Below are 27,457 nucleotides of genomic sequence, written 5' to 3'. Positions count from 1 at the left end.
CGTGTTCATTTTTAGTGCTGAAGATGAGAACTCTTTATCATCCATGCAATTGAATCCCTATATAGCAAAATTGAAGATGTTATTTGTAAAATAGGACCTGTCAAGAAAAAATTTGGGGTAGCATAGCAGGTAGTAGTTTGGATACTGCCACAAGGTTTTTATGTGAATACGTCTCTCATGGCACAGCGAAATCCCAGACGTCTGTTTACTAGTGTGGATTTATTTCAGATATGTTACAATCTCTTAGAAGCGAATGTTAGAATCAGGTGCTATTTACACATGCTGTGACACTGGGACGGAAAACAAGAATCTTTATATTTCTCACTCGGAACTGGGGCAGTTAATGATTGCGGTACTCCACCTGCCAGAGCTGTACAAAAGCTGGTATTTTTTTCTCCTGCAGGAGGTGATTATAAAAGGACAAATCAGTTGTCACAAATAGCTCTTTTCTGATATTATGATTCACTTTTTGGATGGCTTACCTAGGACGACAAGTTGAAGGACTGCAAGGACGTCGGGTTTTGCCCGACTTCTTGAAAATGCGTTCGAGGGGAACTATCTTGAAAAATAGGGTTTAAACCAAAAACGAAGAACCCTGAATATAGTATGTGTAGTGTATAGAAAGACTCTGTTCTGAAACGTATTCATATATATGGAATATATTCATATGGGTATATGTATTCGTATTCATAGGGATATATGTGTTTGTACAGTAAACCCTCGTTAACTCGAACCCGCTGATCTCGAAATATCGGTTATCTCGAATATTTTTTGCGTCCCGATCCATGTCCCAATGCTTCCTATATATTTGGGCCCTTTTAAGTCGAAGCTTTTTTTTGCCCGGGTACGGATATCTCGAAATCCCATCACCGGTAGGCCTGCGTACCTACGGCTGATAACGTGCATTCTTCGGTCCCCCAGGCTAGGTCAAGGCCAAAGCCTTTCAGTCCTAGTGACTCACGCGCCGCTAGCTGTAGTAGGCAGACATGCTTTCCTTTCCATGCCCCTTTCCACCCAACGTCACTCCTCCTCTGCATTCGTCCGAGCATCTCTTCGTTTTGTTCTTCGCGGCTCCATGATGGCTGAACAACGCGCATGAAAGTCCCTGACTTTGGAGCGGAAGGTGGAACTTATCAAAAGCCTGGTAGCAAGTTCATCAAGCCAGTAGCATGAACTGTTTCATTCATGCGGGTTTCTGGTCTTCCACCGCCGTACCGGAGCCAGCAGACCACTTCAGTGGCTGTGATGAATTGTGCAACGACGTGATGCGCCTCGCATGTTTTGGAGAGTGACTTAGGACTTCAACAGCGAGGACTATGCGCTTTACGACGGCGATGTTCCAGTAGCGGTGAACTGAGTGATACAGAAATCGTCGAGAGTGGCCGCGGTAGTGACGTGCCGGGAGGAGCGTCTCATGCGTTGCATTGAAGTGCTTGAAGATGCTTTCTTGTTCACAGACGCAAATGCCAAGCAGATTGCTATTACGGAGTTATTCAGTCTAGCTTCAGTTATTCAAAATAAATGGCTTCGAAATTGTTTACGAGCCCTATTACTGTAGGAACGCTTTTTTTACGTTTCATAACATAGCGCATTGTGGTAACATCGTGGCAACGTAATTTTCGCTGTTCGCTTAACTCGAAACCCCGCTTATCTCGAAATTTTTTCCGGTTTTTACGACTTCGAGTTGTCGGGGGTTTACTGTATTCATAGAGATATATGTATTCATATGTTGATATTCAGTTGTTTAGAACCTGCGAGTCAGGCAGTGAGGACAGTTTGCGTTGTCTCATACCACGTGTGAAACCTCATTCTCTAGGTCAATCTTCAAACCAAACCGTGGCGGCGACTACTCACTCGGCGGAGGGAAAGAGGTTTGGTTTGGTTACTACACAAGCGTGCGACCTGCTCAATGGAAGCCCATGCTCAACATTGATCGATCTGCTACGGCCTTTTATGAACACATCTCTGTGCTGGAATTCATGTGCAAGTTGTTTGGGGATCAACGTCGTCAATTACGACCTGAAGACTTCAGAGAACTGAATGCGCACCAGGTGCAACGCCTGAACAAAGAGCTCAAAGGACTGAAGGTGTACGTCAACCACCTGCCGTATAAGCGAAAGTATCGGGTTGTCAAGGTGACGTTGGAGCCAGCGAGGCGTATAACTTTCCCACTGGATAATGGTACCCGTTGCAGTGTTGCAGACTACTTCCGCACCAAGTACCCACAGTTTGCTAGGTTTCCCAACCTACCCTGCATTCAATCTGGGACGCCTGCAAAGCCTGTCCATCTGCCATTGGAGGTGTGCACCATTGTCGAAGGGCAACACTGCAAAAAGAAACTGAGTGACGTCCAGACATCCAACATGATAAAGCAAACCGCAATGCCACCAGCCAAGAGGTTTGAGTCCATCAAGGGGTCCATCCGAGAAGTGATCAGCACAAATAAGGAGTACCTCGACGAGTTTGGCATCAAAATTAGCACGGACCCAACGCGGCTGAAAGGGAGGGTACTGAAGCCTCCAACGTTGGTATTCAAAGATGACAGTATGCTCTCCCCGAGGGAGGGGCAGTGGGACCTCCGTGGTTCACTGTTCCTCAAAGGTGCGTCTGTACAGCACTGGGTGCTGCTGAACATAAGCCGCTACGTGCAAAAAAATGACGTGGACAGGTTCATAGGTATGCTCTTGAAAGGAGCAAAATCGTTGGGAATGCATATGGATCCTCCTGCCGACGTACGTGCGGAGGACCCTGACCGAAGGCCCATGCGAGACATCCTGGGGCAGATTAAGAGGGGGCTCCCAAATGTGGAGCTTGTGGTCATCATCCTAGCCAAGAACAGTAACTATCCAGAGATAAAGCAGGTCTCTGAAACTGAGCTGGGACTAAGAACGCAGTGTATCCTTGATAACAGTGTGCAGAGGAAGTGCAACGACGCCCTCATCACAAATCTCTGCCTGAAGATAAACACTAAGGTAGGGGTTTTCTCTTTTGTTTTAAGAAAATTGCACAGTTTTCATTGGATAGCGGTTTCTTGCCGATTCCTTTACTGGTTCCTCGGTAGAAATCTCTTAAGCACTGTCCGGTCAGTAATACGGGGAATGACGCTAGAATTTACTGTAGGGGAATCTGAATTTGCCTGTCGCTAGTGGGAACCATCATTATCAAAGGGACTAGAAAGCTGTGAAGCATTGTTAAATGTATGTTATCAGCTTCGAGTGGAGCAGATTGTTAGATTCTTACAGAACCAAGTCGAAGCTATGGCCATTCAATTTCCATTTTAGGTCCGTCATTTTTAATGTTCACGTGTTAACTCTAAAATATGTAATGTTGAAGGTATTCCTCGTCATAGCATGGTGTATGTTAATTACTATTAGTCATTGGTCCTAGGGAAAAAAAGTATTTGACTTGAACAATGCATCTTTGTTAAAAAAAAAAAAAATTTTTGAAGTTTCCTAGGTTTAGAATGCATGGGTCATATATCTAGTGTAGTGTTATGTGCTAGAAATATGTCCTATAGCCGTTTATTTTAATCATGTACTTGTTCTGTCTACGGATGTACTTTTTTCTTTCTTCTGTAAACGACACTATGGGCAAAATACAAACACGTCTTGTGGTATTTGCTAGACTGGTGGTGTGAATAACGGACTGCTCAGCAAGGAGAAGCCCGAGATGTTCAAAAGGCCAGTGATCATCATGGGGGCTGACGTGACCCACCCAGCACCCGGAGACAAGGTGCGACCGTCTATTGCTGCATGTGTTGGGAGCCTGGATTCCATACCCTCTCGCTATCATGCAGTCGTGCGGGTTCAGATGGAAGACTCCCAGGTAAGAGTGCCTATATATATTTTTTTTTGATCAATCAATAATTTATTTCATTCATTCAAACAATGCACACAGTTATCATAGAACTGAAGGAACCAGAGGGATAATCCCAGTTAAAGGTTCCTTCGTGAAAAGTATCTAAATGTCAGTAAAGCACTAGTTAGGAGTTAGGTAAGGCTACAAGGTATACAATAAGACAATAAACAAACAAACAAAACCAAGACAAATCGAATTCAAGAGGTAACTAATAACCAGACAAATTAAACTGCATTACGAATTAACACATGCCTAAGGCCTCGCGTTTTCCACGCTTCCGCAAAATTGCATGGAATCCATTGCGGAATCCTTCATTTGACACTGAATTTCGCGGGATCCTTTATTTTGCTCGAAAATTCAGGGCGTTTTGGGCGGGATTCCGCGAAAGTCCGATTGGGTCGAAGGACGCGATTGGTGTGATGTGGACAGTTACTCGCAGGAGAAGTATTGCACGCTCACGCGAAATAACGTCAGTTAAAACACGCTCCTAACTGCTCAGCTACACGGACCCTTCAACGCACATGAACTTCAGAGAGCCTTGCAGGCAAGAAAGAACACTGCACCTGGCCCTGACGGCATACACTATGATATGCTGTGGCATCTGACACTCCAGTCGCAACAAATTTTGCTCCACTTTTTTAATCGCGTGTGGAGAGAAGGAACTCTTCTGTTGTCCTGGAAGCTAGCTGAAGTCGTTCCCGCTCTTAAGCCAGGGAAAGACCCGTCTGCTGCTATTAGTTATCGCCCCATCGCATTCCCAAGCAACAAACAAAGGTTGGGCCAAGCTAGGCTATAGTTAGGCTGGCCTACCTGGCCTTGCTTCGTACATCATCGGCCAACAAGCTTGTTTCTTGATACGGATCTGTACCTAGGCCAACGATTTGCCAAGCATTGGCCAGCCTGCGTTGTGCCAAGGCAGACCAAAGCATTCCTGTGGAGTCCCTCATTTTCAGACTCAATTGTCTCGCGGCATAAAGTAACGATATACCATTATTTGTTTGTTGCTTGTATTTCCCACGTTTCCTGAGGAAAAACAGATACTATACATTACTTGTCTCGCGAGCTTCCGCAAATTCGAGAGACCTGTTCGCGTGTGTGTCAAAATGAAGGGTGAGGGGTGTCTAAGTTTAATTTGGCGCGTACACAAACTACACTGAAATGATGAATTGCTTGTCGTATTAACTCTCCATGAAGGTAATGTTTCTGTTTCTTACTGCTTTAGTTTTGAGAAATTCCCTTGGTCCATCGAAAGTCGAACGTATGAAGCGCTAGACCATTCTACATTTCCCTCTCCCATAGGCGAGATTGATCAAAGCTTTGGCAAGTGCTTGGCTAATGAGCTCGTTTCTTGATACGGATCTGTACCCTGGCTGATGGCTTTCCAATCCTCGCTCTGCCTATCACTATGCAACGCTGCGCCAAAGTTGGATGGCCGAAAGAGTCATTTGCCAACTGTCATCCGACCTTTTGCCAACCGTCGGCCATCGGCCATTGCTTGCTTGGGTCAACCAGCTGCCTTGGGAAGTCTTTTGAGCGCATGGTAAATGCAAGGCTCGTATATGTTTTGGAAGAGGCCAGGCGTCTTTGACAAACACCAAAGTGGGTTTCGTTCCGTGCCGAAGCACCTAGGACGACCTACTCCACCTCGAATCACAAATCAGAGGCTTTTGTTCGAGGGCAGTTCTGCGTATCCGTGTTTTTTTATCTCGAAAAGGCGTACGATACCACATGGCACTTCGGGATTCTGCAAGATCTACACGCATGTGGTATCACAGGGTGCATGTACAGGTGCATTGAGAATTTCCTCAGGAATCGAAAGCTTCGTGTCCGTCTGGGCTCAACTTTATCTGACGTCTTTGTACAAGAGAACTGGGTTCCACAGGGGTCTGTGCAGAGCGTTACACTATTTGTTGTGAAAATGAACTCTATAGTGAGAGCCATCCCACCTGGCGTCCAGTACTCCCTTCAGGTAGACGATGTCCAGGTTTCCTCCACAGCATCAAGTCTTTCGACAGCTGAGAGGCAGGTGCAGCTCACGATCAACAGTCTAAGTGGGCTGATGAAAACAGCTTCAGGTTTTCCGCGCAAAAGACAGCGTGTGTTGTTTTTACGAGGAGGCGAGGCACATTTGCTGAGCCCTCACTGCTCCTCGGTGGCAACACGCTACCAGTTCGTGACAAGCAAAGATTTCTGGGGGTGGTGTTTGACAAGAAGCTGTCTTTTGTGCCACACATAAACTATATAGAACAGAAGTGCCTGAAATCCTCCAACAGACTCAAAGTTTTATCCCATTGATCGTGGGGAGCCGACAAAGTCACACTGTTGCGGGTCTACGACTCGGTTGTGCGATCAGTAATTGAGTATGGCAGTGTTGTGTATGGCGCAGCGCGGCCTTCGGCATTGAAGGTGTTGGATCCCATCCACCACGAAGGCATCAGACTCGCCAGTGGTGCCTTCCGGGCGTTCCCTGTGAAGAGTTTGTATGTTGAGGGCAATGAATGGTTGTTCGAGAGACAGAGACCATTTGAACATGTGAAGGCTGCGCTGAAGTACAGATGCCAGGGCGATGACCCAGTTGTACACTGTAGTGTGAACCCCGCTCTGGAGCAACTCTTCCTTGCAAAGCCCTCTATTGTACCCTCGTTTCCGCTTCGTGTGCAGGCGGCGAGTTCCCGTGTGGGATTCAGTCCCTTTGGCGTTCCCCTGCAGCAGGCAGTCCTCGTTGCTGCCCCTTGGCAGAGACACCTAATACAATCCAACTTAAAAATGAGTTTAACAAACAATCCACTGCACACACTGTCATTCTCCAGGAATTCCTGGAGATTCACCATGACTTCGGGAACCACCATGCTATCTACACTGATGGGACCAAAGTATGCAACGGTGTGGCGGCCGTTGCCCTTGAAGGTGATTCTATTATGATGGCATGCCTGAACACGAACTCTAGTTTTCACCGCAGAGCTCTGCGGCACATTCAACAAAACGACCTTCAAAATTCAGTAAAATTTACTCCGATTCGCTAAGCTCTGTGCGTGCGCTGCTTTCATGCTATGACAGCAAGAATCACCTCGTCAAGTGAATAGGGGCGCTTGCGACTCAACTTTGTTCCCGAGGCTTTTCAATCTGTCTCTGCTGGGTCCCCAGCCACACTGGGATCCCCGGGAATGAACGAGACGACCGTGAGGCTCGGCGAGCGTTGGCACAAGAGGAGTCAGCTGTCGGGCTACCCTACCAGGACATCCTGCCAGTGTTAGAGAGCTGTCTACACAGTGTGGCAGCAGGAGTGGGACATGGAAGAAAATAACAAGCTACACGTCACACAGCCACACGTTTTCCCCCCGCATTGGACTGAACACATCAACAGATCCTCCAAAGTCCTTTATGCAAGATTGAGGATAGGGCACACATGGCTCACGCATCACCATCTACTCAGAGGTCAGGATCCGCCAGCTTGCGCGCACTGCGGTGACAGCTTGACTGTCTTGCATGTACTGGCATCCTGCCCGCACTTCGAACACCAACAGTATTTCACTGCATTCTACAGATACCATGTCCAACTCCACCCAGCCCTTCTACTGGGTGACACTCCTCTTGTGCCGTTTGATAATGTCATCCAATTTGTGACCATGTGTGGGTTACTTAGTCAGATGTAGATGTTAAGCATTGCTCCGCTTTTATCCACTATCACCTAACTCCTCATGTAAATATCTCATCCTGGATCACCTCATTGCTCACACTTGTAGATAGCTTTTAACTGCCATACTCACTTGTTATTGTCATCCTCCTCTCTCTTATCCTGGACCATCTCATTGCTCATGCCTGCTTATACGCTCTCTCACATCATCTCTCCCATAATCACCTCCCACACACTCACCATAGTTTTGGCGCTCTAAGGCCTTTGTTGCCTTTGTGCCATTAAACGCATATCTCTTTCTCTCTCTCTCCCCCTTCAACATACTTTCTGACGTATTTTGCGCCATCGGATAATTTGCGCATTGCATATTTTTTTAGTTTAGCAATAAAAATGACAAAGCAAAAAATTGCATAATATGCGGACCCGCATTTTCATGCGCTTATATCTCGCACGCGCGTCTCGGCGACCGTGGCGATTACCTTTCGCAACGCCGTCAGTGCTACAGTTGAACCTCTATATAACGAATTTGTAAATGCTGGCTCTTTATTTCGTTAAATCGAGATATTCGTTAAATGGAACACGCCAAGTTAAACAAAGATGGCCGCCGCACTACCAGCGCCGCGCGTACCGCAAAACGTCATTTGTCATAAGACAGGTACTAAGGTAAGAAGGGCACAAAATATCAAGCTTTATTCATTACATAACGCTAGGTAACGCGCAATTTGTGCACAATATCGTTCTGAGCATTCATAACCTTCGTAACTCCGGATGACCTCGACTGCTTTCTCCTACGCGATCGCGTATCGAAGTTTCTTGGTTGGTTCACTTGCACTCATGACGTCCGGAAAGAACAACCGTACACCGCCGAAAAGAACGAGAAACGGGTACATGTCACGTAGACGTCTGCGCAGATGGAACCTTGAACGGCAGCGGCATCATGCCCATTTTACCACCGTCAGCATCAGCGGCGCGAACAAAAACAAGTAATGAAAAGGCACAAAACCGCAACGTACTGTCGTCTTCATCAACACAAGCAAATTAGACTTCGCGAGATGTCAGCAATGCGTGCTTTCTTGTCCGAAAACAGGTGCGAAGAGACCCTCGCGCCGGTTTCGAAACAGCGTCGGCGCAACGATTACCGGCGGCGGAGCGGAGACGCATATGTCGGCACGCTCGTGCCTACAGCACGTGACAACCGAAGTAACCAACGAAAACTCGCGTAAGGACAACAGAGAGGGAAGGTTTCTCCTCCTTTTCTTCGTGGTGAAGGGGAAAGACACGCGCAGAAGAGCCCAGAGATTTCGTTAAATAGAGGTGACCAAACGAATGTATTTCGTTAAATCGAATGCAAAAATACATTGGCGTCTATAGGGATGCGTTCGTGCAACGGAAATTTTTCGTTAAACAGAGGATTTCGTTAAATCGACGTTCGTTATTGAGAGGTTCAACTGTACTGAAGTTGTGTTGCAGTGATTTTGCGCGCACTTTCGAGTGATGGTCTGCTGACTCGATGGACGATACTGTCACTCGAACCACGAAACGCGGAAACCGCAAACCTTACAGCACAACATGACAAGTTTGCGAACATGCTTTCAGTTCCCAAGTGCGGACTAGTGGCGTCTTCCATCAGTCTCGACGTATTTCACCGGTATATGAGCGGTAGCGGGCCACCGTTTTGCCCCCCGACCGTCGGCGGTTGCGCGGTATTTGGGTGCTTCTTTTGCGCTCGCGCAATGCAGTGATAACGTCAGTATCGAGACCTAACAGAGAGCCTATATGACCTGCACACTAAAATCTTCAAATTTTATGTCGTTTGAATATCGTAACGAACGTTCCCGCGCAAATTGCGCATCCCTAAATTTTTGTTCTTGGGGAGAAAAAGAGTGCAAATTATGCCAGTAAATACGATAATTGAGTTTGGAACGGAATTAGGGTGTTTACTCCGAATTTAGCGTCTATTTCGATCAAGTATTTGTCAATTCCTATAAACTTTGCACATGCTGAAATATGTTTCAGCAGGTGTAAAATGATTGTAGCTGACAACAGCATTTGCTGTCAGAGGAGATCAGAAGGTATAATATAATGCTGAAGTTTATAAAATCATTTTTTCACCCACATTATCCAAGAAAATAGTGTTTCCCGCTTCAAGCAGCATTTAACTCCTTCCCGCGGAAAATCTCTGAATTTACGAGTCAGTGCCGCGGAATTTTGAAGTTGCCGCAGCAGAAAACCAGGGGCCTTACACATGCCTCACTTGATTTCTAAGCAAAGAAAATGAAGGATGCTGTCACAGTAGACATTTCCGTGTGTATCGACGGCTGCACGTATTGCCGCCGTTGGAGTAGCAATAGCACTCGTGTCATCGTCGTCGGCACCTTCTGCTGGCAGGTCGAGGACTTGTGAAACGATTTGCCCATGAGTCATTTGGGCACAAAATTCTGCACATTCATCCATCTCGGCGTATGTTTCAGAAGTTACACTTGATACCTGAGCTTCGGAAGTCCTCTACCAATGCCGGGACATCCGTCGCCGTTGTCACCAATGGTGCTTGTACTCCGTACTTGCGTACTGTCCTTGCAAAATCTGGCGTGACAAACTGTTCGCTATAGTACTCCCTTTCACTGCTTCCAACGAGTTGGCAAGAATATGAAGCACTGCGACAAACGTAACGTTGTAGTTAGTTTAGTTTTCGTAGCACAGCACAACACGCGACAGCAGGCGGGACCGGTAGAGAACCTTGAGATTTTTCATGATTCCTTGGTCCTTGGAGGTTCTGTTCTGCGCCATATGCTGTGCAGTTATTGCTGAACGTAATACTCCTCTTCTCGTGCATGAACATTCTGTCTGGCTTTCGGATGTAATCTTCAATCGGATAGAATCTTCTTTTGCATGCATCTTTTTTTCTGACATTGTTGACGTCGAAGACTATGTTGACGGTACTGCTGTCACCGTTGAAGAATCAGTCTCAGCGGGTGTATGTGCGGCCGACATGCTCGCGTCTTCATCGCATTCATCAGTATCCACCAGGGTTGCGGAATGGGATCACCCATTCCATTCCAATTCCATTCTGAGGAATGGAGATTTGTGATAACTCCATTCCTTTCAATTCCTCAGAATGAAAAGGTACGGCCAATTCATACTCCTGGAATGGCTTGGCAACCCCATTCCATTCCTTTAATTTCATCAATAAAAGAAAAGGGACCGGTAACAGTGCTGGGTAGCCCAGCAGTGCTATAGAGGAGATTGACATTACCCATCACAGAAAAAGCAAAAAGACAAGGTTATTTCGCCCTTGACTGTGTGGCACCCAGACCACCCCATTCCAATTCCATTCCGCCTGTAAAAAAAAAAAATGCCTAATTCAATTCAATTCCATTCCGGGCTCTGATGAATCTGGAATGATTACAGGATCATTCCAACTCCGGAGTGGCAACTTCGCAACCCTGGTTTCCACGAAATCTATTGAGAAATCCTTAGAATCACTTGAAGGCGCGGACATGATTTCGTAGTTTTACTTGTCTCCAACAATAGCTTGTGGCGCATGTGCATAGCCGCACCGGTGGTGCGCGCGCGTAACAACATAGCAGCAGACAGAGATGAACAGAGCAGCCGCTTCCAAGGAAAACCAAAAGCAAAAACACAACTACGTGCATGCACGCACGCACGCACCTCTTCTTCTTCGCGGCTACTACAACGCCAACCTCTTCCCCACAGTCGCTAGAGGTCTGCGGTGCTTGCGGATGTCACTGTGAACTATTAGAATTTACGTCTCCTTCACACTGCGACGCTGAATGAAAGGAAGCAGCCGAGGCAACAATGCAAAGTGCAGCTGTCGTGGAGCACATATTTTTTTTGTTACACCTCGAGTCACAAACGTACAGGGATGACTGCAATTGATGTTCCGAGGCTCGAACACACAGAAGGGACAACTACATACAAAGCCTCGAGTACCTAAGAAATAAAGGATGAAAAAGGAAGTCACTGAAAAGGCTGGCCAGCTGTAGGACTCGAACCCACATCTTCTGGATTGGTATTGGTAAGAGCCCTGGACCGGTAATCCAAAAGATGTGGGTTCGAGTCCTACAGCTGGCTAGCCTTTTCAGTGACTTCCTTCTTTCATCTTATGTACAGGGATGCCGTGAACCTTTTGGAGGTGCATGGACTCACCACTTCTTGGTTTATGAATTTGTCCGCTCTACGAATTTGGCAAGATTCCAAGCGATGTAGGGAGCTGGCGCACGGCAGTCGAGTGGGAAGGTATAGGAGTTTTTAGTCTGGCGAACCGGTTACTGCGTGATATTTTTTGGTTCAGTTCTGGTTCGTTCAAGGGGAGAGAAAAATGTTTACAGTTCGGTTCGGTCCAGCAAAAAATAACTTTTTTGCAGTTTTCGGTTACGGTCCAGTTCGGGTTTTGACCCCTGCTTATAGCTCTGCCTCACTGAGGCTTCACCATCTCGCACACGGACACACACACATACAGCTTTTTCTGTTTTGACACTCCTAATGCTAACACATTAAAAAAGTGCTTTCTGTGAATACCATTTTTGGTGGGAAAATGGAACTTCTATGTGATCCCAAAGTATTTTTGTTCAAATGCACACAAAAGTGTCTCAACATTAATTTTTTGAGCGATGGTAGCAGGCCATAGCACGAAAGTTTTCATTTTTCAAATAGCGATGTCTCAGGAATGACACCAGTCAAAAGTAGTTTTGATCCTCTCTAAAGTTCCCGTGCATCCGAACTTCTCCTGTGATAAGGGCTCTGGCTCCCCCAGGCACCCTTAGTGTACCAGAGCGCCTACGCGCAGCCGCAGCATGCCTTAATGAGCTTTTTGCCAAAGTTTCCTGACCAGAGAGCATTGAGAGACCGTGGTGCCAAGCAATATTGGAGTCGATAGTTGAAAATGGCCTCTCACTAAATTAGTTTGAGCTTGAGACTATAAATCAGGAGGGTGGTATGACTGACCAACATACGCACTTTAACAGTGGGCAGCTCGTTGGGCAAAGCACAAAAACAACTAACACCTGAGTGTATCAGTAGCACCTAATTTTGCCCAGAATTAGATTTAAAAATAGCACCCGAGTTTTCCACTCCTGAATCTGGGAAAGGGATTCAACTCGAAAAAGCCAAACCCTGGACATACGTAACATTGCACCGCTTTAGTCCCCCGGTCCCCTTTGGCTGTGCTGCTAATCCAATTATGGAAACAACTGTATGAAAAGATACAGTAAATGTTTCTGCCTGCCCTCATGACGCGTTAGGAAGTGGTGTTAGAGGGCTACATGTTACCGCGTCTTTGCTGAGAGGCTCTCCTAATTCGGTATGTCCCACTTTGCAGGCAACAGCCCGTGTGGAGATTATCCAGGATCTGACGAACATTGTAGTAGAGCTTTTGAAAGCATTCTACCGCGAGACTCACGGCAAGAAACCCGAACGAATCATCTTCTATCGGGACGGCGTCAGTGAGGGTCAGTTTGAGGAAGTGCGCAACAAGGAAGTGGCTGCCATTCGCCTTGCCTGCAAGCTGCTGTCCCCGAATGAGACCTACGAGCCCCCCATTACCTTCATAGTGGTACAGAAGCGACATCATACTCGCTTCATGCCAGTCAACGAGAGGGATGGAGTGGGCAGGCCGCGCAACATCCCGCCAGGCACAACGGTGGACACCGTTATCACACATCCTGTGGACTTCGACTTCTTCCTCTGTTCACACACTGGCATTCAGGTAATCTCATAGTCATAGTAATCTCATAGTGAAACTGTTGTCAAATTCCACGAGCACACTTTGCCAACACCGACGCTACTCGTGCTGAAGCCTGTGGAAGACTGACCTCCATTGAGCTTGCATCTCGATGCAATCTATGCCACGTATACAGCAGCTCTCCTGAACATCCCTGCGTATCAGCTAGTGATTAGACTTAGTTACAGGCTCAACTTTGATGTGATACCTTCACTTGTTCCTTCATGTGGCATCCATGTGGACCAGCATATAGACCTCGGTTTGTGAACAAATGACGTCATTGTGTTCGAGAGCGCCACCAATTTGGTAGAGTAGAACCGCTCTGGAAGCAAGGGGGGGGTGAACAAGGTCTCGCCTGAAAGCCATGGTCTTGAGGGGATTACGACGCTGAAAGTGACGTGACCTTCGGTCCTACATTTCTTTCAATAGGAGGCAGCGAACAAGTGTCCATTCGTGGAACCCAGCCATCCCCTTTCGATTTGTTTCGGTTTCAGTCTGTCTACCAACGTCATGATGACCTTTCTCGGGTAGAGGCCTATTGGAAATATGTATAGTCATCCCTCAATTTATTAAGTATTAACGTTCCTGGAAAATTAAGAAATTGAGGTATGAAGCGGGGAAGGAGTAGTCTTCTCGCACAGGGCACTGCTTATATAGCGAGGTAATCACCGGACATGAACTTGTCGCAAATCATGCAAATTTGCGCATTGAGTTTTTGCCCCCAACACACACATCCATGTGCATTAAGGCTATGAACTTGACCATTTATTGGTAGGGTGACTTTTTCAGGATAAGCCTGATTTCTTCTCAAATTCCAATCACACATCTCATTCACCATTTATTAGCAATCTGAACGGGTGTCAGACATATTTTTCGTGCAGCAATTAACTACGTATCGTATTTTCTCGAATCTAAGACAACCCCAGAGTTCAGGGTACACGAAAAAAAAAGTGAACAGGGATTGAGAGGCAGTATAGCAGTTCGAATCAGTGCACAATACCATTTATTCATCATCGCTTTCTTCGCTACTGTGTTCTTTGTTGCTATCTGCACACAGCTCCTTGTCCTCCGTTCCGTCCAAAGAGTTAGACAAACCATATTTCTTAACCGTCGTCAGGCATATTGCACCAAGTGTCCAAAATCCACTGCGCTGGCCCAATTCTTTCTCTGTTGTTTTAGCCACCTTGTAATATTTATCTCCGATACTTGAAGCCACCTTGCCACTGCAAATTCTTGCAGTATTCACGAAAGTTAACTTTTCGTCCAAACGCCGGAGACAGTCGCCATGACAGTGAATTGCCGTATTTGCATTGCGCTCACATCGCAACACGTGATATCTGTCGCACCGCGCTATTGGCCGATCGTGCCACCCGCTCTCGCCTCTCCCCTGACCTCGTTGCGGTGCGCATATTCGAACATAGGACGACCCCCGACTTTAGAACACAGGATCTTGGCGGGGGGGGGGGGGGGGGGGGGATGGTCCTCTTATATTCGAGAAAATACGGTATTTCTGAACAGCATAATTGACAGAAATTGCAGTAAAGTGAGAAATCATTTATATCCTGATCTCAGTTGTCTCGCGACGTAAACACCCAATTATTATCATTTATATCCCTGCATTCTTTAATGTAGCACCTGTTTTTTTTTTTTCTCATTATAATTCCCTCTTGTAGTCCTCCATCCAACTTGCAATATTTCCTTAAAGGAACTGTAAAATGAAATAACTGCAATGTTTCAAGGTGCCATCATATGTAGAACTTGGCTGCGTGAATCACACAAAAAATTCATCACCTCTCAGTACTTTGTCCTTATTGCACTAATTAATTTTTGAACACTTTTAGAAACTGAAAAGGTGGCGACCCTGAACGCCCGCAAAGAATAAAGTTGGAGTCTGCCCCTGATTGGCAGAGACATCACGTGATATTGAAATACAAGATAATGCATTTGAGATGGGTTACTAGTTGCCATTAGACGCTTCTTTTTAAGAACAACAGCAAGTCTTGAAGTTCTGTTTAAAATGTTAATGGTTGTAACGTCAAAGTTCCGTGCTTGCGAGGTGATCTGCGCCATCGGCTGGCCTCTCTCTGTGTCGTCTGCTTGCTGCATTGTTGCTGTTTGGAAAACGTCGCACCAAAGTGATTTAAACGAATGTTTGGTTTAAATTCTTGTGTTCCAAAATACGCAAACTGTACACCTTGCAGTGAAATGCTTACTGCACTTGCGAGAAACACACTATCTCATCTGGTGTATTGTTTAGCTGCTTGCGTTCTCAATAGCTGGCAAGTGAGACTCCTCAGACTTGGGAAGATTCTGTAGTCTGCCAGCTTGCATCGTGTAGCAATCTTCAAAATTCGATTGTTGAAAAAATCTTCAATATACGCAGACCTATTAAGTATCTGATCCATCCAGGTCACAAGCTTTCAGAAAAATGTGGTTTCTGCATGCTTGCCATTCACTTTACAACCTGCTAAAAATATGAGCTAATATGTTATTAAATTCCACTCTGCCAAGTAGCCATCTGTATACTGGCCTTTTCAAATGTGGAGGATGCAGGTCAGTTGTTATACAAACTTATTTTTCAAAACTTGCATTTCAAAAATGGCAAAAATGCTACCCACCTAACTTCCCACGTGTGTCAGTAAGTTGGTACTATTAATGTCTGGCCGATTGTGTTTGTGACTTGCTCTAAAGCAATCTTTTTTTGCTGCAGTTCATGCACAAAGGGCTTAAATAGTAAACTTGTATAATTGGAACACAGGAGTAGTCCTAACACAGATGTATATCGTTCATGGGCTCTTGTAAATTAAATTAATTGAAACAACTCGGGAACAAAACTCAGTTGCTTGATTTGATTCCTGGGTGTTGGCGATTTAAGAGTTCATATGAGCCTGCCTCGGCTGATTCCGCTTGTTTGTTACCTCTTATGAAAACACCTTGAATTTATTGTGGTCATCTTGCACTGACATATACCATTGCAATCTTTTTTAGTTTTGTTTCCAGCTAGTGTATTCCAACAGTTTTACTTTAGGAACTGCATGTTCACAAATCAATTTATCTTGCAGGGGACGAGCAAACCCTCCCATTACTATGTCGTCTGGGACGACTCTGACTACTCTGCGGATGAATTGCAGAAGCTGAGTTATTACCTGTGCCACACGTACGCTCGGTGTGCTCGCTCTGTGAGCATTCCTGCTCCAGTCTACTATGCTCATTTGGCAGCATTCCGTGCCAAGAACCACATCGTCAGCAAAGTGGACATTTCCAGCAGTGCAAGTGAGTCATCTGGCGGTAGCGGAGACAAGATCGAAACCGAGCAGTACGTCAAAGCTGTTAATGTGCTGCCAAATTTTCATAACCAGATGTACTACGTGTAAGAAGTGTTTTAGGGACTACGTTGTCCTATGTTTTTAAGTGCTACAATAAAAGGCTTTTAACGCTTTTAATTAACTGCTGGAGCTATTGAGTGACTCTGTTAACAACACTGTAATTATTTAAAGCAGTGTTATTCAAAGCAACTGGTTCCATCTGGTGTGGCAAAACTTCAAACTGCTTTTTTGTGGAATACCTCCTGTACGATGCAAAACTGAAGAGTCAAAATATCGGTTCACTCATCAACCTGGAACCATTGGAAAATAAGGGATGATAGCAGTAGTGATGGAACTGCTTCCAGTGAATCAGGGAGGTATCCCTGAATTCAGACCTGTCCCAGCGGGTTACTTTTAGAACGCGTAAAAAATAGTCTAAAAATATACGTGAAAATAAACTTTCACAAGTAACTCGTGGAAAAGTAGCCAACACCCAATAACCAACAGTTTAAACAGTTTAAAAATAGATGTATCGCTCATACATCTACCATTGAAAATGAATTCCTGAAGAAAACATCTCTAAAAATAAATGGTTTCAAAATGTCTCCGAAAATGCCCGGCTGATAATGTCTGTGGATAATGGATAGGATGTGTCTACATCATGATAGATATATCTGTGGCTCCACAAACCTGGGTGCTATACTTTTCCACCTTGTATTTTTCTTTGAAGAGAGGAGCACAAGGGAAGTGAGCCTGTGGAATTGGCTAGTTGGAAACGTTTCCTTGAGTATGATGGAGGTGAAACAAGTGGAGTAGTTTTCCGCAGCCATCACCCACAATTTTGCAGTAATCTGTACACTGGCTTCTCCCTAGTAGCACATATTGTGGCCTCGACGTTGCAGCAGTGTTGCGAATGTTGTTCAATGTGGGGCAACGTTTATCAACATTTCGCAACGTTCCTGCAACATTATCAAAAGTGGACCAACGTTACTTGACATTCAGCAATGTTCAAGCAACATGGAAGGTCAACATTTGAGCAACGTTGCGGCCGAACGTTCCTGCAGCATTGTCAGAAGTGGACCAACGTTACTTGACATTCACCAGTGTTCATGCAACATTGCAGAGCAACGTTGGAGGAATATTGTGGATCTACGTTTCCTGAACGTTGTTTATTGACTTTCCAGCAACATAACACTGCGTAACACTCTTACCCGCAGAGGAAACCTACCGGTTTTACAGCTCCAAACAGTAGGTAATTACATTAGAGACGAAAGCTTGAATTAAAAACACAGTACATGACAGGGAGGGATGTCAAAAATGTTGTTGAGTGCACTTGACTCTTGCAGATGCCAGGGCTAACTACAAGAACGCACCCTGGTCACCGTTGCAAACGTTGTACGCACTGCTACACTTAATGAGCATGCCCCCAACACTTCGCATTTTTGTATATGCCTCATCCTGTTCGCAAATAGAGCCTACTGCTTGATGACAGTATCTCTATATCCAAACGGGATACCTACAGGGATACCCAAGCGGTCTGCCCTAGCCCCAGCCCCACCCAGCCAGCCCAGCCTCCAGTATAAGTGAAGCGGAGATTTGCAGAGATCAAGTCGGCTAACAGTGGCGTGCAAGTGCTTGCAGTCAGTATGCATCTCTGATCCGACGCAAAAAAAAAAAGTAGAAGAAGTAGAAATAATAGCGCACAGGTACCTCCGCCAACCTCTTGCCAATATTACCTAAATGTTGTCATAAGGTTGCCCTTATGTGGAATGTTGCAGTTGTCATGTTGCCGCAATGTTGTATAACATTTCCTAGCAACGTTGCTAGAACGTGGCCTGAAGAGGACATTAGCGACGTCTATGCAACGTTTAAAGAAAACATTGGGGCAACGTTTTGGCAACATAGTGTGCTACCCTGTCGCTGGTTGGCGGTGACAACTGCTAATAGCTCATCTGATAGCGCCTGTGGTCAGGGGCAGCCTTCCAGTTACGGTGCTGGTGGTTCAGTGATGTGATTGACCCAAGCCATTTTGGAGCACCTTAAGGAGCAGGAAAACAGTTTTGGAGCAACAAGACTGCTTTGGAGCATATATGCTACATCATCATGCACTTTATATACAGGGTGTCCCAGAAAACGTGTCATTGAATTATAATACAAAAACTACACCGCCTAGAGTCATGCGGTCAATGGCATTTGTTCTTACTGGGTTTTTGCCACCTCCTCGTGTGAATGTCGTGTAACGTAAATTTAATTATGTAACTTTTTGCGAGCTTAAGTCTGAAATTTGCCTAGTAAAGGTCACTTTTTCACCCCACCAATGTGAAGAGCGTGTCTAATTTAGTCAAATTAATGATAATTGACAGGGATATTCAGGAGCTATCCCACCGGAAAAAATAGCCGAACATCATGCTCTACGGAGGTCGCACAGAATAGCGCACGATGAATTTTGCAGCGCAATCTTTGTCAGTCCGACGAAAGGAGGTTGCAAACCCAGCCCTCCCCGACATCACAGAAAGAGATAAAACAGGCACGGCTTATCACGTCCGACTTTCGCTGGGATAATGCTTTCCCTCTCCCAATTTTAGGAACTGTTACTTTTTGTACTATCATTCTGTGGGCTGGTTTCGGAACCTCCTTTCGTCGCACTGCGAGCGATTGCGCTCAAAAAGTCATTGCGCGCTATGGTCCGGTGCTCCGAAAAGCATGATATTCGGCTATTTTTTCCAATGGGATAGCTCGTGAGTATCACTGTGAATTATCATGAATTTGAGTGAATTCGGCACGCTCTACATATTGGTGGGGTAAAAAAGTGACCTTAGCTTGGCAAATTTCCGAGTTGAGTTCGCAAATATTTACATAATTAAACTTGGAGTACATGACATTCACATTAGGAGGTGGCAAAAACCTATTAAGAACAAATACTGTTGACCGCATGATTCTAGGTGGCGTAGTTTTTTTATTGTAATTCAATGACACGTTTTCTGGGACACCCTGTATGCAGTGTGCCTTTTAGGTGCCACAGGTTTTTTTATTAAAAGCGTATGAGAGCCCCAGATATGCCATTTGGGCACCTAACATACCTGGCGGACATCTTTCCTAGACGGTCGCATCAGTGTTTGGTGTCTAATTGAAGTCCGATAATTAACTTGTTAATTAACGAGTTCTATGAAAAACTGGGATGGCCGGATTGAAGACAGTCTTAGTCGAAAGCTATTCTAGCTGTCTGCGATTTCGAAATGTTTTTGCGTTTCAAGATACGAGCAGTTTTTATTTGCGATGCAAATGAACCAAAACAGAGTGCCTCAGGAGCGCATCATCTACGCCGTCGGAGGCTTATCTGGGCCGGAAAGCGGGTTATCTGGCCAGCAGATTGGCACCTACTCCAATGATCTCCATAGCTGCAAGTCCCGTGGCCCTGTGACGTGGTATGAGCACCGTACTCCTTGCGTTCCCAGTCGCAGCAGTTTTGGCTCATTTGCATATCGAACTGTGGGGAGGAATTGCTTTCAACGAGCACAGTCTCTCATTCCGCTGTCTCGCCTTTCCCGAAATCCCCTAATGAAAGAGTTCATTAATGAATTTTACGTAATTAGTCATCTTGTGGTTGCATACTTTCTTCGAGAGGATGTCCGCCCGGCCGTAGAACTCAACTGCAAAAACGACATCTGTCCTGCTCTCAGATTTTTAATAAAAAAATCTGTGGCTCCTAAAAAGCATCATGTTTGGCTATTTTTTCTGATGGGATAGCTCGTGGATATCACTGTCAGTTATGAATTTTTGTGAATTCGGCACGCTCTTTCATATTGGTGGGGTAAAAAAGTGACCTTTACTTGGCAAATTTCCGAGTTCAGTTTGCAAATATTTACATAATCAAACTTACGATACATGACGTTCGCATCAGCTAGGTGGCAAAATCTAGTAAGCACAAATGCTGTTGACCGCATGACACTAGGTGGCGTAGTTTCTTTTTAAATTATAATTCAATTACACATTTTCTGGGACACCCTGTATTCACCTTAGTTTATTCATATGCACTTTATTTCTAACATAGTTACGAAAGAGTTACGTAGATGTGGTCACCGAAGCCAAAGGACGACTCCTTGTAGCTGTAACGAGTGTCATGGCTGCAGTCACTCTGTTCTATAAATTCGGCAAGATTCCGAGCGATGCAGGGAGCTTATGCGCGGCAGTCGAGTGAGAAGGTGTAGATGTTTTTACCGTCTCGTGAACCGGTTACCGCATCATATTTTTTCGGTCCAGTTCCGGTTCGTTCAAGGAGGGAGAAAAAATGTTTACGGTTCGGTTCGGTTCGGCGAAAAATAACGTTTTTTTGCGGTTTTCGGTTCCGGTTCAGTTCCGGTTCTGACCCCTGATTGTAACAGAATTGGGAACTACATCCAACGACCCCCCACCCCCGTACAGCGAGCGTGAGGTAGGAGCCAGGCTACTGAGCTCAGTGCAAAACGCTTATGTGTGTTTATTTTATTGGTACGAATACAGAAGGTAATGTGCCTCTTTGCTTAGTCTTCTGTAATCCGTCCTGTCATAAAAGAACGCGGGTACCTTTTTCCCGACATATCTGCAAGAAATCGCGTTATCTGTACTCCACAAAAAAGAGAGGAACAGAAAGAACAGTTGTAATGCGCTCAATACAACTGGTGCAGCGAATGTGATCGCTTTTATGTTCCTCATTGAATGTGGTGCAGCTTTTATTGTTCATTGACATCAATCAGGGCGACCAAACAGATCAAATAAATCAGGATGGCGAATGATAGCACTTGGTCCGCCAGGATCCGTTTCATCGGCTCTCCAGAACGGCTGCTGTATTTTTTGGCGCACAGAACCCCGCCGGACCATTATTTCCGCCCACGCAACCAGGGACCTTTTTTCTTCGGGACCCAAGAATGCCCCAACGGGTACAAGGTTCTGCAGTTTCCCGCCAAATCCACACGAAGTGGACAAGAGAAGGTGGGTGTCGGCCGTCAAACGTACGTGTCACAAAATAAGCTACTCTTCTGTCTTTTTTTTAGGATTCTGTCTTTTTTAGGCCAGTGATCCTAATTGGTTGCCGTAATCAGATCATATATCGTTCGTGATGTGTCTTCTCAATTCAGACATGAATTTCCAACTGTAGCTTGGACCTTTGGCTTTGTCCGCTCAGGTATAATGAGACTTCTGCATCCCTTTGCTGTAAAAAGTTTACGTAAACGAAAACACACGCAAGTGCGGTGCGAGCGAAGAAAAGCTAAAAGAATTGTAATAACGCTGACATGCTTGCTTCTGCATATAGTCTTATGCCTTATTGATCGCTGAGGACAGAAGTTAGTTGTTCGCAGTCTAAAACGATTGAAATAGGCAAAGTTGCACTACCGATTCACACATTTTTTTTTTTTTTCATGACGCCCGCCACATACACTTTTGAGTGGTTTCGATATTGGACGACTCACACAAAAAGTTCGCTTTCCCACCGCTACGTGGCCATGCAAAGCGCCACCTTTAGTCTGTGCACGAGGCGTATAGTCTAACACGATGAATCTTTCAGCACGTTTGGATACTTTAGCTCTTTGGAAACTTCTTCATGCGTTCCCCTATACTTTGCGGGAAAGATTAATACTGCAATAAACAGATGACCGAAAAACATTGCGCGCGTGCGGTTGGGGACTATACTATGCATCCGTTGTATGCACATCACTACGAACGGAAAGCGCGGATACGCACGGAGCCGTAAATCAAAATAAACGGTAGCACGGTAGTCGTGTGTGCTATTCATACCTGGCTGAATGTCATTAAATTACAAGAAATGTAATTGAGGAATGCCATTGCACAGTCATTATTAGAGTTCGAGGTAACTCGTTACTGTAACTAAGTTCCTTTTTTTGGTAACTTGTAACTTAACTCGGTACTTTTGCGCCGTGGTAACTTTCAGAGGAACTCGTTCCTTTTTCAGGGAACTTTGCGAAAGTAACTTAAGTTAAGTTCCAAGTTACTTTTAACTCGCTTTTCACTCACGTCCACATATTTTCTTGCTTTCTCTCCGGTTCCTTAACGGCATTTTTTGCCATAAAACGTAACATTCAATCAAAGACAGTATTTTATTCAGGAAGTAAGAACTGCTGCCATTGAAATGAAGCTGAACCATTGTGCGCCCACAGGGAGTAAGATGCAAATCGTTCGAATAGACATCTACCAGAGAAACGCCATCATGACGTTAGTAGACAGACTGAAACCGAAACAAATCCGAAGGAGAGGGCTGGGTTCCACGAACGGGCACTTGTTCGCTGCCTCCCACTGAAAGAAAAGCAGGACCGAGGGTCGCGTCCCTTTAAGGGACCATATCGTCATCCCCTCAAGACCGTGGCTTTCGGTCGCAACCTTGTTCACCTCTAGCTTCGAGCGTAGTTCAATTCTACCAAATTTGTGGCACTGTCGAACACTATGACGTCATTTATTTACAAACAGGGAGAGGTCTATTGTTGGGCATAAACGAAAACGATTAAGCGTGTTGCACTCCTCCCCGGGCAACTCAAGGTCTAACTCAACTGCTCACGCGCGCTGCACCTGTGTAATGCTATTTTGTGCCCGAAGTAACTTGAAAGGAACTCGTTCTTTTTTTTTTTTAAGTAACTCAGTAACTGCGAGTTACATTTCAGGCTGAAGAACTTCGTTATTAACTTAGTTACATTTTTCACACGGTAACTTAACTTGTAACGAGTTCTTTTTGACAAGTAACTTCTCAATCTATGGTCATCACTGCCAGCCAGCCTCATGGCCACGATATGTTTATATTCGTTTTAATGCAACTACTTTTAACTGCTCCACCACGTCATAGATTTTTGCACATTATGTTCTTTGTTGTGGGCTCCCCCCCCCTTTTGGCGCATTATATTATTTGTTGTGCTCCCCCCCCCCAAACTGAGGCTCTTTCTCCCACTTTACTTCTATAGGGTTCTCCGTCAGCAGTTAGTCGGAGCTGGGGTAGCAATGCTTCCGGCGAGTTTCCTCGCAGGTCAGTGAAATGACGATTTGAGGATAGCGCTCTCTCCGTAGAACCGAAGCCGTGGCCCGTCTTCATACAGTCTTTGATATCTTGCCGGACGTTGGTGTCACAATCTGAAAAGCGGACGTCAACGGCCGACAACGCTTCGTCGTATGCCTGACGGGGCAGGGGCGGATTTAAAGGGGTGGGGGTGGGGCGACCGCCCCCCCCATACGGCTGTGTTCTATATGTAAAAACCCTATCTCCTGGATGATGCTCTGCCGCAAAGCACGAAACTTCCTTAAGACTGCCCCCCCCCCCCCCCCATGACAGACCCTTAAATCCGTCCCTGTGACGGGGCCGCTTTCGATCTGAACTCCATACAGATACCTGTTGCCCAGAACTTCAGAAGCTGTGGCATCCTCTTGTGTTGTGCAGCTGTGCGGTGTCCTCGGATTGTCAGGGTCCTTGACCGACACTCCGTTCTTAACTGTGAGGTGGGCAACCGTGCATCGCTCCCCTTCCTCCCTGGCAGATTTGCTGGCCTTGCAGCATGCTATGCACCGAGAGTAGCTGATTGAAGGGTCTCTCGGATGCTTTGATTTGAACAAAAACTCCAGTACAGAATTCGTCCATCTCCTGCTTCGGCACCGAATGATGTCGTGGGTCCTATTGTGGGAGGGCAAATACGTCGGGGCACCACAGTTGGGATCCATACACAAACGGCAGATACGCACAAGCCGACCACCACAACCAAACTAAGCAGAAGGGCAGTGGTCGTAAGGAGTTTAGCCGATGAATCGTCTTCAAAGAATGAAGTCGGCGCGTGTGACCTGCATAGGTGACATGTCAGACATTCGGGAGGAAATATTCCAAAGGGCAAAGGGGCCGACATTGTGAAGAACTATTGAACTCCAAAAGGTATAGGCTCTCGCATGGCCTGGCACTAACGATGTCTATCTCATGAGGGACGAAACCTCTAAGTAAATTTTGTTACGTTATGTCAGTAGTAATATTATGTTGGGCGGGAGCGGCGATGAGAGTTACAGGCGAGTTCATTGACGCCTGGGCCGACTTCACTCGCGTATTTTTTTCCGCGCGCGCTGGGTGGCGCTCGGGTGGAGGGTTGTCCGCGCACTTATCGGCCGGCGGCGCGTGACCGGAGGGCTGTGCGCGCGCTTACCCTCGCACACTTTTCAGCCTGGGCCGACTTCTTTCACCATTTTTTCATCTGGGCGGATTCAATCGCAAATTTTTTCCTGCTACAACAGGTGTGCAGTAGGCTGTTTACATACAAGTATAGACATGCAAAGGATAGCCATACACAAAGTACAAGTGAAAATATATTTATTAAAGTCAATAGTGCCGGGAATTATGTTATGACTCTGTGTGAAGGAGAAAAACCTGAAGCAGAAGAAATATGATACACGTAACAAAGATAATACTTATTACAGGTATGATGTTATAGCACTGAAGGGATATCACACATCATACACAATAGTTTTTATTATTTATTAATGGTAATCACACAAGTTTTCAATTAATGAGAACTAAAATGTGGTAGCACATTTAATCAAAGAAGATATTTTTAATCAATACGATTACAATCAAAATTAAAGTTTTATTATAAAAAGTCTAACTTTATTATATGTGAGCACCATAGTGGAGTTGTAATTACAAAGTTCTGATAGATGTACGTAACTTCAAGTTAAGTTGAATATTCCAATATGACACAATTAATTAGATTCTGATGAAGTGATCAGTGGTCGGCACGTTGGCGGAGGGCTGTGCGTTCGTTTACCGTTGGGCATTTTTCAACCTGGGTCGTCTTTTTTTGCGAGTTTTTTTTCCAGCGCGGGGTGGGTGGTGCACAGGTGAGGGGCTGTCCGGATGCTTACCAGCGGGCCGAAGGGCTGAGCGTGCCCTTATCGTTGTGCATTTTTCACCCTGGGCCGACTTTTTTGGCGATTTTCCCCGACTTCGTTCGCATTTTTTTTCAGGTGGCGCGTGGGCACTTTACATGCAAGTAGGGACATGCACACTGACAACGCCTGGGCCGACTTCATTCACATTTTTCACACCCCAGGTCGACTTCAGTGGTATTTTTTCCCGCTACAACATCTGCGCGGTGGGTGGTTTACATGCAAGTATAGACATGCACACCACCAACACACCTAAACGATGCTACCATCACACTTGGATCTTCAGACTTCATTCATATTTTTTTCACTACACCAGCCGTGTGGTAGGCGGTTTACATACAAGTAGGAACATGCACACCGGTAACCCCAACAAGTGATGGTGCCGTCACACCTGGGCCGACTTCATTCGTAATTTTTTTCCGCTACAACAGCTGCGCAGTGGACGGTTTACATGCAAGTATAGTTATACAAAGGATAGCCATACACAAAAGTACAGGATGAAATATATTTATTAAAGCCAAATAGTGGCAGGAATTATGTTGTGACTCTGCGTGAAGGAGAAAAACCCAGCCAAAAACATGAAACCGAAGAAACACAATACAATACACATAATAAAGAATATGGGAAGCTAGGTTGAATATTCTAACACTGCACAATTAATCAATTTCTTATGACGTGAATAGCACACATGCAAGGAAATAATGAGAAACACGACCAATAGCTAACAGAGCAAAACCTATGCATCATCCAACACGTAAACAAAATATACATGCAGGAAAATAATTGAAAAACAGTCTATCAAAATAAGAAACTTAGAAATTTAATACCGTGACTAGCACAGAGGCTAACGCTGAATAACAGAGAAACACTCTAAACGGCACATCATCCACACGTAAACAATAGATACATGGAAGGAAATAATGAGAAGCACGATCAACAGCTAATAGAGAGCCATACCAATGCACCATCCAACACGTAAACAAGAGGTACACACAAGAAAATAATTGAAAAACAATCTATCAAAACGATAAACATGCACGGACTTAACGCTGAACAGCAAAGAAACATTCTAAACAGAGCATCTGCCAACGTGTAAACAACAGACACATGCAGGAAAATAATATCGAAACAAACTATCAAAACAAGAAACATTACAAATTTAATAACTTGAAATGGAAATAATCTATCTTTTGAACTATCATAAAATCATCCTTGTGACCTAATCTAGTCGAACAATATACAAATTTCATCCTACTCAGTCACTATAAACATTACCTTGACGGAGGTATCCAACACACAGTACAACCAAGCCTGCTAGCTTTGCTACTTGAGCCTGGCGGGGTCACTCTCTCTCTATACAGCCCAAAGCGAAGAAACCGCACGTCCTTTGTCAGTCTATGGGTGGGGGACTCTCTTTCACATTCTTTCCTCCAAAGGGGAATATTCTTAGGACTGCTCAAGTTTGCACAGAGGCAAATTTTTTTATTGATCAACTATCGCAAATAGATGTTAGTATTATTCGATTCTCAAGAACACAATAAGAATTCTATCAAAACAAACAGTAGCAAGCAAAAAAAATCTATGAACAGACATCAATATCACTGCAACCTGATTTTAGACAATTATTATCTAACCAAGTGAGAAATATTATGGCGGAAACAATACTCAATCAAAACGAGAAACATTGTGAATTTAATGTATTTCAGATTATTGTTAATCAATCAACAGACACAACTAATAAATCATGCATACATAATCCCCAACTCACAAAATATCAATCGAGTGAACATCTGAAGCAAAGAGAGAAAGTCAAGTTTATCCAGTTACAGCAGCAATACTCATTTGAAAACGAGAAACAAATTTAATTACATCATTTTTATGATAACTTGCAACAATAATTTCTACACACAGAAGCCACAAACAAACAACACACCTGAAATGTAAATCAATGTAAGCTTTCTACAGAGGAAATTAACAAACACATCTCAAGAATACCTTCCCAACTAGTAGAATATTTTTATT

The 27,457-nt window shown here is 45.0% G+C and overlaps 1 protein-coding gene across 2 annotated transcripts in view; it reads left to right on the top strand.

The window, feature by feature from the left end:
• The window catches only part of LOC135391608 (protein argonaute-2-like), a 36,967-nt gene extending 20,287 nt beyond the window's left edge, over positions 1-16,680 (top strand). For both annotated transcript variants that reach the window (XM_064621922.1, XM_064621920.1), the window contains exons 4-7: positions 1,817-2,972; positions 3,625-3,825; positions 12,831-13,217; positions 16,295-16,680. In XM_064621922.1, the coding sequence (XP_064477992.1) occupies positions 1,817-2,972; positions 3,625-3,825; positions 12,831-13,217; positions 16,295-16,606 (2,056 nt within the window). In that variant the 3' untranslated portion in view covers positions 16,607-16,680. The remainder of the gene's footprint in view (positions 1-1,816; positions 2,973-3,624; positions 3,826-12,830; positions 13,218-16,294) is intronic.
• Positions 16,681-27,457: the final 10,777 nt, after the last annotated feature.

Source organism: Ornithodoros turicata, chromosome 4 (assembly GCF_037126465.1).
Source record: "Ornithodoros turicata isolate Travis chromosome 4, ASM3712646v1, whole genome shotgun sequence".
NCBI classification, from domain to species: domain Eukaryota; kingdom Metazoa; phylum Arthropoda; class Arachnida; order Ixodida; family Argasidae; genus Ornithodoros; species Ornithodoros turicata.
The sequence above is the reverse complement of the archived record's forward strand: the minus strand, read 5'-3'. Positions and strand labels throughout refer to the sequence as shown.